Genomic DNA, 13,413 nt, shown 5'->3' with positions numbered 1-13,413 from the left:
TTGTTTGGCTGCACCAGATCTTTGTTGCAGCACGCGGGATCTTTAGTTGTAGCATGCAAACTCTTAGTTGTAGCACGTAGGAACTAATTCCCTGACCAGGGATCAGACCTGGGCCCCTGCACTGGGAGCAGAGTCCCAGCCACTGGACCACCAGGGAAGTCCTTTGCTCTCTTTAAAAAAATTGAATTATTAACTTTTTATTTTGAGATAATTATAGATTATCATGGAGTTATAAACAACCATATGGAGGGATCTCATCTATCCTTCACTCAGTTCTCCCCAGTGGTAGCATCTTATGAAACTCTTCTCCAGTATCACAACCGCTATACTGACATTACGATAGTCAAGATACAGAACAGTTCTGTCACTAGAGGGATCTTTTGTTTAGCCCTTTTATAGACACACCCACTTCCCTGCCATCCCCACTGTCCCCTTATTTTCTGGTAACCTGGTTTCCAGTAAATGTGTCTTTTTGGGACTTACCTGGTGGTCCAGTGGCTAAGACTCTGTGCTTCCAATGCTGGGGGTCCTGTTGCGATCCCTGGTCAGGGACCTAGATCCCACGTGGCACAATTAAGAGTTCACGTGCTGCAACTGAAGATCCCGTGTGCCGTAACTCAGACTGCTGCTACTGCTACTGCTGCTAAGTCGCTTCAGTTGTGTCCGACTCTGTGCGACCCTGTAGACGGCAGCCCACCAGGCTCCCCGTCCCTGGGATTCTCCAGGCAAGAACACTGGAGTGGGTTGCCATTTCCTTCTCCTGTGCATAAAAGTGAAAAGTAAAAGTGAAGTTGCTCAGTCGTGTCCGACTCCTAGCAACCCCATGGACTGCAGCCTACCAGCCTCCTCCGTCCATGGGATTTTCCAGGCAAGAGTACTGGAGTGGGGTGCCATTGCCTTCTCCGATAACTCAGACTGGGTGCAGCCAAATAAATAAGTAAAATAATTGTATATTTCTCTTTTAAAAAGTGTGTCACCCCAAGAATGTTTTATAAATGGAATCATGGCTTTGGGACTAGTGTCTCTTCAGTAGTGAGTCATCCAGACGGTTTTACATATCAGTAGTTTATTCCTTTTTGTTGCTGGATAGTATTTCCTGGTGTGGATGTGCCAGCTTTCTTTATCCATTTACCCACCAAAGGACATCTAGTGGTTTTCAGAGTTTGTTATTATAAATAAAGCTGTGAGCTTCTGCATGCAACTTTTTGTGTGGACATAAATTTTCCTTTTTTTTTTTCAGGAATAAGTGCCCTCATTGTTTTTAATGATTCTGTAATATTGCATTGTTTGAGGGTACCATAGAGCGATACTGGTCTCACACAGGCATTTAAGTTACTCCTAATTGTTTGCTATTTCAAACAGTGTAGTAACAACTCATATATAAATAGACCATTTTTCACATTTTGGGTTAAATTCCTAGAAATTGAATTGCTGGTCTAAAGAAATGATTTTCCTTTTGACAGACACTGCCTGATTATCCTCCATAGGGATTGTATCAGTTTCAGTTCATAACAGCAATGTATGAGAGAGCCTTTCCCCTCACAATAGTATATTATTAATGTTGTTCATTTTTTATCTTCTTCATAGATTTAATGAACACATGTGTCTGTGATATAGGTTGCAGTTTTTTGTCCCTCTGTGGCATTTATCTTTTGATTTTGTATATGGTGGTTTGTGCCATGCAGGTATTTTTTATTTTTATGTACATGAATTTATCAATCTGCTATGATTTCTGGCTTTCATGTCATTCCTTCACACTCTGTCCCCACCCTAAGATTATAAACCATTTTCCTATGGTATTTTACAGTAGATTGTTTTAAAACTCAATTGTAGTTTTGGCGAGGCTGCACCTTTGTTGCTGCACAGGGTTTTCTCTGGTTGCGGCGAGCGGGGGCTGCTCTCTAGTTGTGCTGTGCGGGCCTCTCACTGTGCTGAGCTCTTGTTGCAGGGCACGGGCTTGGAGTGCATGGGCTTTGGTTGTCGTGGTGCGTGGGCTCGGTGGTTGTGGCATACAGGCTTAGTTGTCCCACAGCATGTAGGTCTCACTGGACCAGGGACTGAACCTGGGTCTCCTGCACTGGCAGGTGGATTCTCTACCACTGAGCCACCAGGGAGCCCCTATGGTCGATTTTTAAAAATGTTTTTACATTTAAGTTTATTGATCCATCTAGAACTTGTAATGGTGAAGTATAATAGGTTGGATTTCCTTTTTGTGAGACAGTTATACAGTTGTCCAGTATTATTTATTGGATTATCCACCTTTTCTCAATTTTTTTTTGAAATAACACTTTTATCAGGACTAAATTTCCATCCATATGTGTTAGGGATATTTCTAGTCTATTTCATTGATATGCATGTCTGTTCCTGTACCAGTACCATGCCGTCTTAATTTTTCTAGATTTATAAGTATGCTAATTTTTGATAGAATTGCTTTGATTTGTGATATTTCCTTATGTACCATTCTGTTTCATGGGTCCTATTTTGGTCATTAAAATGTTTTCATTTAGATTTAATAGTGTTATATTTTCTATGTTATTAATTTTTTCACAGAAATTTGAAGTAATAAACATGTACATTACAGTTAATCTAGTTATGTCTAGTATTGTATATTTGTTGGTTTTATTATTATAACTAATGCTGCAAAGGTTATCTCTTACTATGTTTAGGATTATTTCCTTAATATAACAGCACAGAAATTAAATTATTGGGTCAGTGGGTATAAACATATTTAAAGCTCTTATAGTGATAAAGAATCTGCCTGCCAGTGCAGGAGACACAGGTTCTATTCCTGGGTCAGAAAGATCCCCTGAGTAGGAAATGGCAACCCGCTCCAATATTCTTGCCTGGAAAATTTCATGGACAATGGAGCCTGGTGGGCTACAGTCCGTGGGGTCGCAAAGAGTCATACGTTGCTGAGAGACTGAGTGAGTGAGTACTTATTGCTATATTGCTTTTCAAACAGGTATCAATTTAGACTACCACTATCAATATAAATGTTATACTGCATACTTAATTTTATTATCTTTTTAGGTTTCTCATAATCGTCCCTTACCGAAAGGAGAATGTAAAGGTGGCCAAAACCGGGTGCCTGAAGAGGAGCCAACCACAGTCTCTGAATATTTCTTTAACGATATCTTTATTGAAGTGGATGAAACAGAATAGAAAATCGCCTTTTTTATTTTCTTTTTAAGTCTAGGATTTCCAGAATCAGTTATATCAACAAAGCAGTATTTAGAAAGAAGCATCACTGGCAGTTTTTCTTTAGGTTGATTTTGAGTATTTATTCAGCTTGATTTGAAGCTTTTATAATCAGTGAAAAACATTGCTGGGGTCCTTGTCATTCTGATTGGCTCAGCATTTTGGAAATATCAACCAGTTAAGACTGCTTTCTCAGACAGAAATAACAGGTCTTGTTTACATTTTGACTCTTTCTGTATTGAACACACATGAACATCCTCGAATGTTGTGGATAATGTCTGTGTAAGTCACAGTGCTGATGTATTTGGAAGTGGATTGTATTTAACGTTTAGCGAACCTTTTGTGAAGGTTTTTTTATGTTTGCGTAGGGTTTTTGTTTTTGTTTTAGGATTTTGGGGGGTTTGGGTGTTTTTTTTAATTTTTATTTTTTAGTATGGTGAAAGCCTTTTCATTTGCCTCTAAATATATGAAAGGAAATTGTGAAACTCCAGTTTAGTATGGTAACTGTTAAAAACTTTTCTATTATCATCTATTTGACTGAAAAATGTGTATTTTTCTAATTCATATTGATGTAACATTAGTCCTAATTGAAGAACTAGTATTTAAACTTACTATTTATAAAGATAAAACATCAAAAAGCTTATTTATTTTTAAATTTTTTATTTAAAAGAATATTCAGTTTTAATTTTTTACCCCTGAGATTATGGGTAAAGAAAGCATTAACAAATTTATGTTTGTCTCCTTTCCCGCTTTAATTTTAAAGATATTTAAAGTGATATAACTAAAGTATTTGAATAGTATATATGTTTGAATACATTTTTTTCTCATAGTTCAGTATATTGACTTTGTACTGTGAATTTTTTGTTTTTCTTATTTCTTAGATAATCTCAGGATTTGTATGGGAAAAAAAAACCTTAACCTTATTTATGAGGCAAATTTCCATACAAAACTCAGTCTCCATTACATAAACATATGCTCACATACACACATTCCTTTTTTAAAAAACAATTTCTTATTTTCTTTCCCCCATTAAATTCTCCTTAAGGACCTAAGTATGTAGGTCTTTATGGACAGAGCATAATTGAGAAGTTAAAAACAGAAAATAAGATCACAATAAGCGTTTATTAAGTCAGTGATTATCATCAATATGAATTTATGGGTTGGGTTTAAATTTTGAGATTTTGTGATTTACGTAGGTAATTCCTTTATCCACCCAAGCAAATCTTTGTGGTTCAAATTAAACTTCTGAAAAAACAGAATTATTCTTTTATATGAAAAGCCCTCTGGGTTGATAATGCCTTGGATCAGGAATCAGAAACATTTTCTGCAAAAATATTTTCGAATCCGTGGGCCAGATGCCTTCTGTGGTAACCACTCGACTCTGCCACTTCAGTATGAAAACAGCCACAGGCAATACTTACACGATGGGCATAGATGGGTTGGCCCCTGTATTAGACAGTAGTTTTCCTATCTTAAGGTGCTGATGTCATTACCTATGAGATATTTGTCCCGAAATGATGAGTTGTGCCTAACAAAGAAAACTGTTGATTGCATTATGAAATCAGTATTTCAGTTGGGAAGATATTCTAATGTCTAATTATGTTTGTAAATTGAAAATTATAAAAAATGGTGACCAGTTTTCAGGTTCACTAGTAAAACTGGATTTGGCTTGGCAAGTATAACGGTAATCCTAATGTATTAAAACAATTGATATTAGAACATTTCTTATTCATTGCCTTATAGTGAAATTTACAGTTTAAACTTTTTTGTCATAAAGGAGGATTTAGAAGGAAATTCTCTATAGATACGCATTTATTTATTTCATGTGATTAATATGTTACAAAAACCATGGTCGTAAATCACATTGCTATTTTAAATGCCGTTTTTATACATTTTAAAAGTCTCATTCTGAAAAAGTTTCTTTAGTTCATGTTAGTTTAGGTGTTAGGTTGTCATAGCTAAACTATGATTTTATCCCTTGTTTAATATAACTTTAAATGTGTTAACATCTGTCTCTTGTTCATCTACAATGAGTCAATTTTGTGGAAGATGTAACTTCTTACTGTATAAAGGATAATTTTATCTTTGGGCATTCATTGCATTAGAGAATCAAGTCAGCTAAATTCTCCTACTGTTATATCCTTAAAACTACTCTTAGAAAAAGAAAATCAGTGTAATTTACCTTACAAGGGGGAAAGACTTGTTCACACCTGTGTTTAATCTGACTCATATAAAGATCATGTGAAGAATTTGTATTTTATAAATTTTCAAAGAGATATGATTAAAGGTCTTTATTTTTTTCTTGTCTTTTCCTCCTGAACACTTATATCTTAGCAAGTGATCAACATGATGACTTAAAAGCCTAATTGTTGGTAAATGATTGAGGCACAGATAAAAATATGATATCCACTGCTTACCACCATGTTTTTTGAAATATAGGTCACCATGTATATTATCTTGCTTAAAGAAGTCTTTGACAAAAAGCAATATCTGTCATTGTAAATTTTCTTGTTCTAAAGAAAGCAGTTATATATTCTGTAGGTGTAAATTATGTAAATAAAAGTTATTTTATATTATTTGTTGTGTCCTTTTTTTCAAATGACAATAAAGATATTAATGTGTTAGTGAACGAAAAATAGTCTTAGAAGTACAGTTTACACTTCCACAAAGATATAGTATAATTGGAAGAGTTAATTTTTTCTCTCATATATGCTGTGAAGGGTATTATTTTGATTTTGCAAGAGTAAAGAATAGATTTTCCCCACATCTGGGACATATGAAAAGTTGCTTACTTTTTTGTTTATTTGCTCCTCATGCAATGAAATTTTAGATAAAAGAACTCAATCTCTTTTACTTTTTTTTTTTTTTCCTGGAGAGAAAGGCAAATGGGAAACTTCAGTTATGGATATAAACCTAGACTTCTGACAGTGTCTGACCAGACTTTTAAACTTTTTGTCTGGCATAAAAGGATTTTTTATTTTCTTAAAACTCCTCCCCACTCTTTTCCTGCTTTCTCCCAATATGTTAATCACAATTTGGGTTTTCATATTCAGTATTTGTATGGTATTAGTGGAAGTTATTCACTGCTCTACCACCTGATGAACTTAGATGACATTTCCTTTCTGGTACAGCTCCTTGTTTTTCTTGTTTTTCTTCATTTGCTTTGGGTTTGTTTTTGAACCTGTAGCTTAACCTTCATACCCTCCAGCAAGTCTGGTTATACTTTATATATAAGTTTATACTTTTCGACATGGTCAAGTTGTCAGATAAATTATTTCCTTCTTCTTCCCCCTCCTCCCCCACCCCCCTACCACCCCACTCCTGGAAAACTTACGAAAATCTTCCTTCCTGCTTTCATCTCAACTGAGTCTTCACAGGTCTCCATGTGCAGCACAGTTGCCATGCTGGGTCTTCTCTTGTGAGTCCACTACCCTTCTTTGGTGGTTTGGACTCCCTATTTCTGGAGCCCATGTCTTTGTTTTTCTTGATTTGATTCGGAGAAGGATATCTTCCCCTATTTACTGCAGAAGGGTATGTGGATGATACTGTAACTTGAGACTTTACGTGTCTGAGAGTTTCTTTTTTCTATTCTCTCACTTAGTTGGGCTCTAAGTGGAATTCTTGAGTAATTTGAAAATAGTTTCCGCTTCATTTCAGAATCATCCTCGGATTATATTCTGGTCTTCAGTGTTTAAAAAAGTCTGCTGCTATTCTGATTCCCTGTCCTTTGAATGTGGGCCACTGTTTACATGTTTTCTGACCCTGGTACTCTGCATAGTGGGCTTCCCTGTGGCTCAGTGGTACAGAATCTGCCTTCCAAGCAGGAGACTCAGGTTCAGTGCCTGGGTCAGGAAGATCGCCTAGAGAACGAAATGGCTACCCATTCCAGTATTCTTGCCTGGAAAATCCTATGGACAGAGGAGCCTAGTGGGCTAGTCCCTGGGGTCCTAAAAGAGTCAGATATAGCTTAACAACTGCACCACCACCATGGTGCACGATAATGTGCCACCCCCATCGCTTCCTGCCCCCACATGTCATGGGCCTTTTTAATATGGAAACCCATTTCCTTCCCTTCTGGCAAAAGTTCTTGCATTATTACTTTGATAATTTCTCTCTTCCATTTTCACTGTCTGCTACCTGAAATTCCTATGAATCAGATTTTTAAATCTCCTTTCAGTCAGTTCAATTCAGTTCAGTCGCTCAGTTGTGTCTGACTCTTTGCGACCCCATGAATCACAGCACGCCAGGCCTCCCTGTCCATCACCATCTCCCAGAGTTCACTCAAACTCACGTCCATTGAGTCGGTGATGCCATCCAGCCATCTCATCCTCTGTCGTCCCCTTCTCCTCCCGCCCCCAATCCCTCCCAGCATCAGAGTCTTTTCCAATGAGTCAACTCTTCGCATGAGGTGGCCAAAGTACTGGAGTTTTCAGCTTTAGGATCAGTCCTTCCAAAGAAATCCCAGGGCTGATCTCCTTCAGAATGGACTGGTTGGATCTCCTTTCAGTCCAAGGGACTCTCAAGAGTCTTCTCCAACACCACAGTTCAAAAGCATCAATTCTTCGGTGCTCAGCTTTCTTCACAGTCCAACTTTTACATCCATACATGACTACTGGAAAAATCATAGCCTTGACTAGACGAACCTTTGTTGGCAAAGTAATGTCTCTGCTTTTGAATATGTTATCTAGGTTGGTCATAACTTTCCTTCCAAGGAGTAAGGGTCTTTTAATTTCATGGCTGCAGTCACCATCTGCAGTGATTTTGGAGCCCCCAAAAATAGTCTGCCACTGTTTCCACTGTTTCCCATCTATTTCCCATGAAGTGATGGGACCGGATGCCATGATTTTCGTTTTCTGAATGTTGAGCTTTAAGCCAACTTTTTCACTTTTCTCTTTCACTTTCAAGAGGCTTTTTAGTTTCTCTTCACTTTCTGCCATAAGGGTGGTGTCATCTGCATATCTGAAGTTACTGATTTTCTCCCAGCAATCTTGATTCCAGCTTGTGCTTCATCCAACCCAGCATTTCATGTGATGTACTCTGTATATAAGTTAAATAAGCAGGGTGACAATATACAGCCTTGATGTACTCCTTTTCCTGTTTGGAACCAGTCTTTTGTTCCATGTCCAGTTCTAACTGTTGCTTCCTGCATACAGGTTTCTCAAGAGGCAGATCAGGTGGTCTAGTATTCCCATCTCTTTCAGAATTATCCACAGTGTGTTGTGATCCACACAGTCAAAGGCTTTGGCATAGTCAATAAAGCAGAAATGTTTTTCTGGAACTCTCTGGCGGTAAATTGTTTGTCTACAATGTGAGAGACCTGGGTTCGATCCCTGGGTTGGGAAGATTCCCCAGAGAAGGAAATGGCAACCCACTCCAGTACTCTTGCCTTGAAAATCTCATGGACGGAGGAGCTTGGTGCAGGCTACTGTCCATGGGGTCGCAAAGAGTTGGGTACGACTGAACGACTTCACTTTCTTTGTTTCTGGAACTCTCTTGATTTTTCGATGATCCAGCAGATGTTGGCAATTTGATCTCTGGTTCCTCTGCCTTTTCTAACCAGCTTGAACATCCTAGAAGTGACTTTGTTGGTCACAAAACCCATAGAGAGAAGGCCAAAAGTCGATGCTTCAGACTAACAAATGTGCACAATTAAGTCAAAATCTGAGTTCTTCTTTGACTTAGTTCATAATTTTGAATCAACAGTTTTTTCCAATGGACATTTTTAGAGCATAATTTGCATTTAATAAAGTACATAGATCTTAAGTATTCAGTTTGAATACTGACAATGTATACAGCTGTGTTCAGTTCAGTTCAGTTGCTCAGTCGTGTCTGACTCTGCGACCTCATGAACCACAGCACGCCAGGTCTCCCTGTCCATCACCAACTCCCGGAGTTTACCCAAACTCATGTCCATCGAGTCAGTGATGCCATCCAGCCATCTCATCCTCTGTCGTCCCCTTCTCCTCCTGCCCCCAATTCCTCCCAGCATCAGAGTCTTTTCCAATGAGTCAACTCTTCGCATGAGATGGCCAGCGTATTGGAGTTTCAGCAAAACAATGTTTTCATCCTCCCAGGAAGTTCCTTTAAGCCCTTTCCCCACTGCCACCCACCCAGGTTACTTCTACCTGATCTTGAACTTTATATTATGTATTCCTTTGTATCTGATTACTCTTGCTCAACATGTTTTTGGGACTCACTAATTTTGTAGTGTGTTAGCAGCTCCCTGTTGTTACTAAGTTGTATTCCATTTTATGCCTGTTCCACATATGAATATACCGTAGTTGTCTATCCATTTTCCTATTGATTGTTTCTGAATTTTACCTCTTGAATAAAGCTACTGTAAATATTCTTGTATAAATCTTTTGGTAGGCACGTTTTTATTTCTCATGTGTAAAAACCTAGATTTATTTTTCTAAGTACTTGATGTTCTTTGACGTGTTTACAAATGGTATTTTTAAATGCCCATTTTTATTTATATGTTTATTGCTGGAACTTAGAGAAACAGTTGATTTTTGTATTGCAATTAAGATTTTAGCAAATGAGGATTCCCTGGCAGTCCAATGGTTGTGACTCTGTGAAAGTTCACTGTTAAGGCCATGTGGCAAGGCCAAAAAAAAAGATGTTAGGAAGTGTATTTTCTATACATCCATTCACAGTCTTACCTAGCCTTTGGAGCTATTAAAGCAAGCCTTTAAAAAATATATATATATATATAGGAATGCTATTTGTTCTTAGAAAACAGACTTAGAAACTCAGTTATTGGGACTTCCCTGGTGGTCTAGTGGCTAAGACTTCTAGCTCCCACCTCAGGGGCCTTGGGTTCCATCCTTGGTCAGGGAGCTAGATCCCACATACCACAACCAAAAATCCTGAGCGCTGCAAGCAAAAATCCTATATGCCCTAACGAAGATAGAAGATCCTGTGTGCTGCAGCTAGGACCTGGTGCTGTCAAATAAATAAATGAAACTCACTTATAATAAGATAAACAGAATAAAGTAAAATTTTAAGTAATAAAATTTAATGCTCCTGGGAAACATTTGCTAACTTCTCATTTATTTAATAAATTTAAAGGGTAACAGAGTATCTTACCTCTTTGAAACCTTGTTTTCCCATCCTTTTAATAATTTCTCATTAGGGAATTCCCTGGCAGTCCAGTGGTTAGGACTCTGTGCTTCCACTGCAGGGGGTACGAATTTGATTGCTGGTCAGGGAACTAAGACCCCACATGTTGTGGGGGCAACTAAGCCCAGGCTTGCAACTACCCTGGAGCCTGAGCGCCACAACTAGAGAAGCTCATGTACCACAAGGAAGAGCCCAGGAGCCCTGCACGCTGGGACAAAAGGCCCCGCGTGCCGCAGGGAAGGTCCCACGTGCCACAACTAAGACACGATGCAGCCAAATATTCTTTAAAAATCAGTTGCATTTCTATGTGCTAATAATGTACAAACTGAAAAGGAAATTACAAAAGTAACTCCCTTTACAGTAGCCTCAAAAATAACAAAATAGAAATTAACCAAGGAGGTAAAAGACTTGCACAATGAAAACTAAAAAACAGTGCTGAAAGAGATTAAAGAAGACATAAATAAATGGAAACATCCCATTTTCATAGATGGGCAGACTTGAATACTGTTAAGATGTCAGTGCTACCCAGTGTGATCAATAGATTCAGTGCAGTCCCTATCAAAATTCTGAGATTTTTTTTTTGACAGAAATAGAAAAATATACCTCTAAAGTTAATATGGAATGTAAGGGATCTCAGTCAAATAAATCTTGAACAAGAATAAAGCTAGAAGACTTAACATTTAATGATTTCAAAACTTACTACAAAGCTACAGTAAAAAAAAAAAAATTGTGGTTTTAACATAAAATACAGACGTATAGGACCTAGAATATAATACAAAGTCAGAGATAAACCACTGCGTATGAAATAATTTCTGACAAGCGTGCCAAGACTATTTAATGGAGAATGGACAGTCTTTATGACAAAAGATGTTGGGAAAACTGGATATCCACATAGCCAAGAATGAAGCTAACATTGTGTACAAAAATTATCTCAAATCTAAGACTAAGTAGACTAAGGAAGATAATTTTTTTCTCATTTTCCAGTGTGTGAGAAATTGTGAGGAAGCTCAGATTGTTGTTGTTGTTTCTCAGCCACTCAGTTGTGTCTGACTCTTTGCGACCCCATGGACTGCAGCACATCAGGCTTCCCTGTCCTCTGTTTCCTGGAGTTTGCTCAAACTCATCCATTGAGTCGGTGATGCCATCCAACCAACTCATCCTCTGTCTTCCCCTTCTCCTTCTGCCCTCAATCTTTCACAGCATCAGGTCTTTTCCAATGAGTCAGCTCTTCACATCAGGTGGCCAAAGTATTGGAGCTTCAGTATCAGTCCTTCCTATGAATACTCGGGTTTGATTTCCTTTAGGATTAACTGGTTTGATCTCCTTGCTGTCCAAGGGACTCTCAAGAGTGTTCTCCAACACCACAGTTTGAAAGTTCTTTGGTGCTCAGCCTTCTTTATGATCCAACTTTAGCATCTGTACATGACTATTGGAAAAACCAGTTTTGACTAGATTGACCTTTGTCGGCAAAGTGATGGCTTTGCTTTTTAACATGCTGTCTAGATTTGTCATACCTTTTCTTCCAAGGGGCAAGCATCTTTTAATTTCATGGCTTCAGTCACCATCCACAGTGATTTTAGAGCCCAAGAAAATAAAATCTGTCACTGTTTCCATTTTTTCCCCATTTATTTGCCATGAAGTGATAGTACTAGATGCCATGGTATTAGTTTTTTTTGAATGTTCAATGTAAGGCAAGTGCAGAGAAAAAGAAAATGAACTGGACAGCCAGGCAAAGAAAAGGAAGTTTATTAAAGGGAAACGAGAGTGAGTGGCCCTTGAGAAGAACCAGCCCCTTCCCTTCTGGTGGGTCCCTCTTACACCCTCCAGGCGGGAAACTGGGTCCCCTCAGGGGGTGGTTAGTTCATCTTTAGTCTGCAGATGGAATTTGGCAGTTGGTAGTCTTGAGAAAGCCAAAGGTGTTCAATGGTAGGGTGGTCACTTAGTCTTGGCAAAGAGTGCCAGTGGCTAAAACAGGATGTCACTTGAGCAATGTGGTCAGTTTCATGGGTCACTGTGACTTTATATTTTATTTGCAAGCCATTTTTAACAATGAGATCCCATGTAGGCCCTATCATTGAGTTTTAAGCTAGCTTTTTCACTTTTTCACTCAGATCTGTTATAGGCAACTTTGCCTTACTTTGCCAACAAAGTTCCGTCCAGTCAAAGCTATGGTTTTTCCAGTAGTCATGTATGGATGTGAGAGTTGGACCTTAAAGAAAGCTGAGTGCTGAAGAATTCATGCTTTTGAACTGTGGTGTTGAAGAAGACTCTTGAGAGTACCTTGGACTGGAAGGAGATCCAACCAGTCCATCCTATAGGAAATCAGTCCTGAATATTCATTAGAAAGACTGATGCTGAAGCTGAAGCTACAATACTTTGGCCACCTGATGTGAAGAACTGACTCATTGGAAAAGACCCTGATGCTGGGAAAGATTGAGGGCAGGAGGAGAAGGGGAAGACAGAGGATGAGATGGTTGGATGGCGTCACCGACTCGATGGACATGAATTGGAACAAGCTCTGGGAGTTGGTGATGGACAGGGACCATGGGGTCGCAGAGTCGGACACAACTGAGCGGCTGAACTGAGATGACTTGTTATAGGCTAGGTTTAGAAGTACGTTATAATCGTACATCTAAGATGTACTTTATCACTACCAGAATTTTAAATTTATGTTCTCTCCGCTTTATAAAAGGGTACGTTTGGCTTGTTCTCCAGTGTATCCCCAGCTCCAAAAGAGCACCTGATAGGGTACACTGAAGAAATATTTGTTGAACGGATGGTTATCGCCTTTAAAGAGTTTAATTTCTTAGGACAGTTTTATAAGCCTGTTCGGTTTCCAGCTCTCATATAAGAATAAGCTTTTTCAAGTCCCGGAATACCCTTTCTAGCAGTAGGGGGAGAAGAAAACAGCACGTAGAAGAAGCTCTCAGACAAGCAAAGAAATTCAGCCGCGGCTCCGGAGCTCCTTCCTAGGATTCGCAATGCTCAAGGGCTCGGGAACGGACCGGCCTCGCGAGGTTGCATCACTGTCCCTCATTGGCTGAGTTAGGGGGGCGTGGTGCTCAACATCGACCAATCAGGGGCCGCGTTCGC

At 38.9% G+C, this 13,413-nt stretch overlaps 1 protein-coding gene across 1 annotated transcript in view; it reads left to right on the top strand.

The window, feature by feature from the left end:
- The window catches only part of BDP1 (B double prime 1, subunit of RNA polymerase III transcription initiation factor IIIB), an 85,245-nt gene extending 79,471 nt beyond the window's left edge, over positions 1-5,774 (top strand). The window contains exon 40 of the mRNA XM_061393324.1: positions 3,031-5,774. Coding sequence (XP_061249308.1) covers positions 3,031-3,162 — 132 coding nt within the window. The 3' untranslated portion in view covers positions 3,163-5,774. The remainder of the gene's footprint in view (positions 1-3,030) is intronic.
- Positions 5,775-13,413: the final 7,639 nt, after the last annotated feature.

The sequence above is a fragment of the Bos javanicus genome, chromosome 20, assembly GCF_032452875.1.
Source record: "Bos javanicus breed banteng chromosome 20, ARS-OSU_banteng_1.0, whole genome shotgun sequence".
In the NCBI taxonomy this organism is placed as follows: Eukaryota; Metazoa; Chordata; class Mammalia; order Artiodactyla; family Bovidae; genus Bos; species Bos javanicus.
This window is presented reverse-complemented; position numbering and strand designations above follow the sequence as displayed.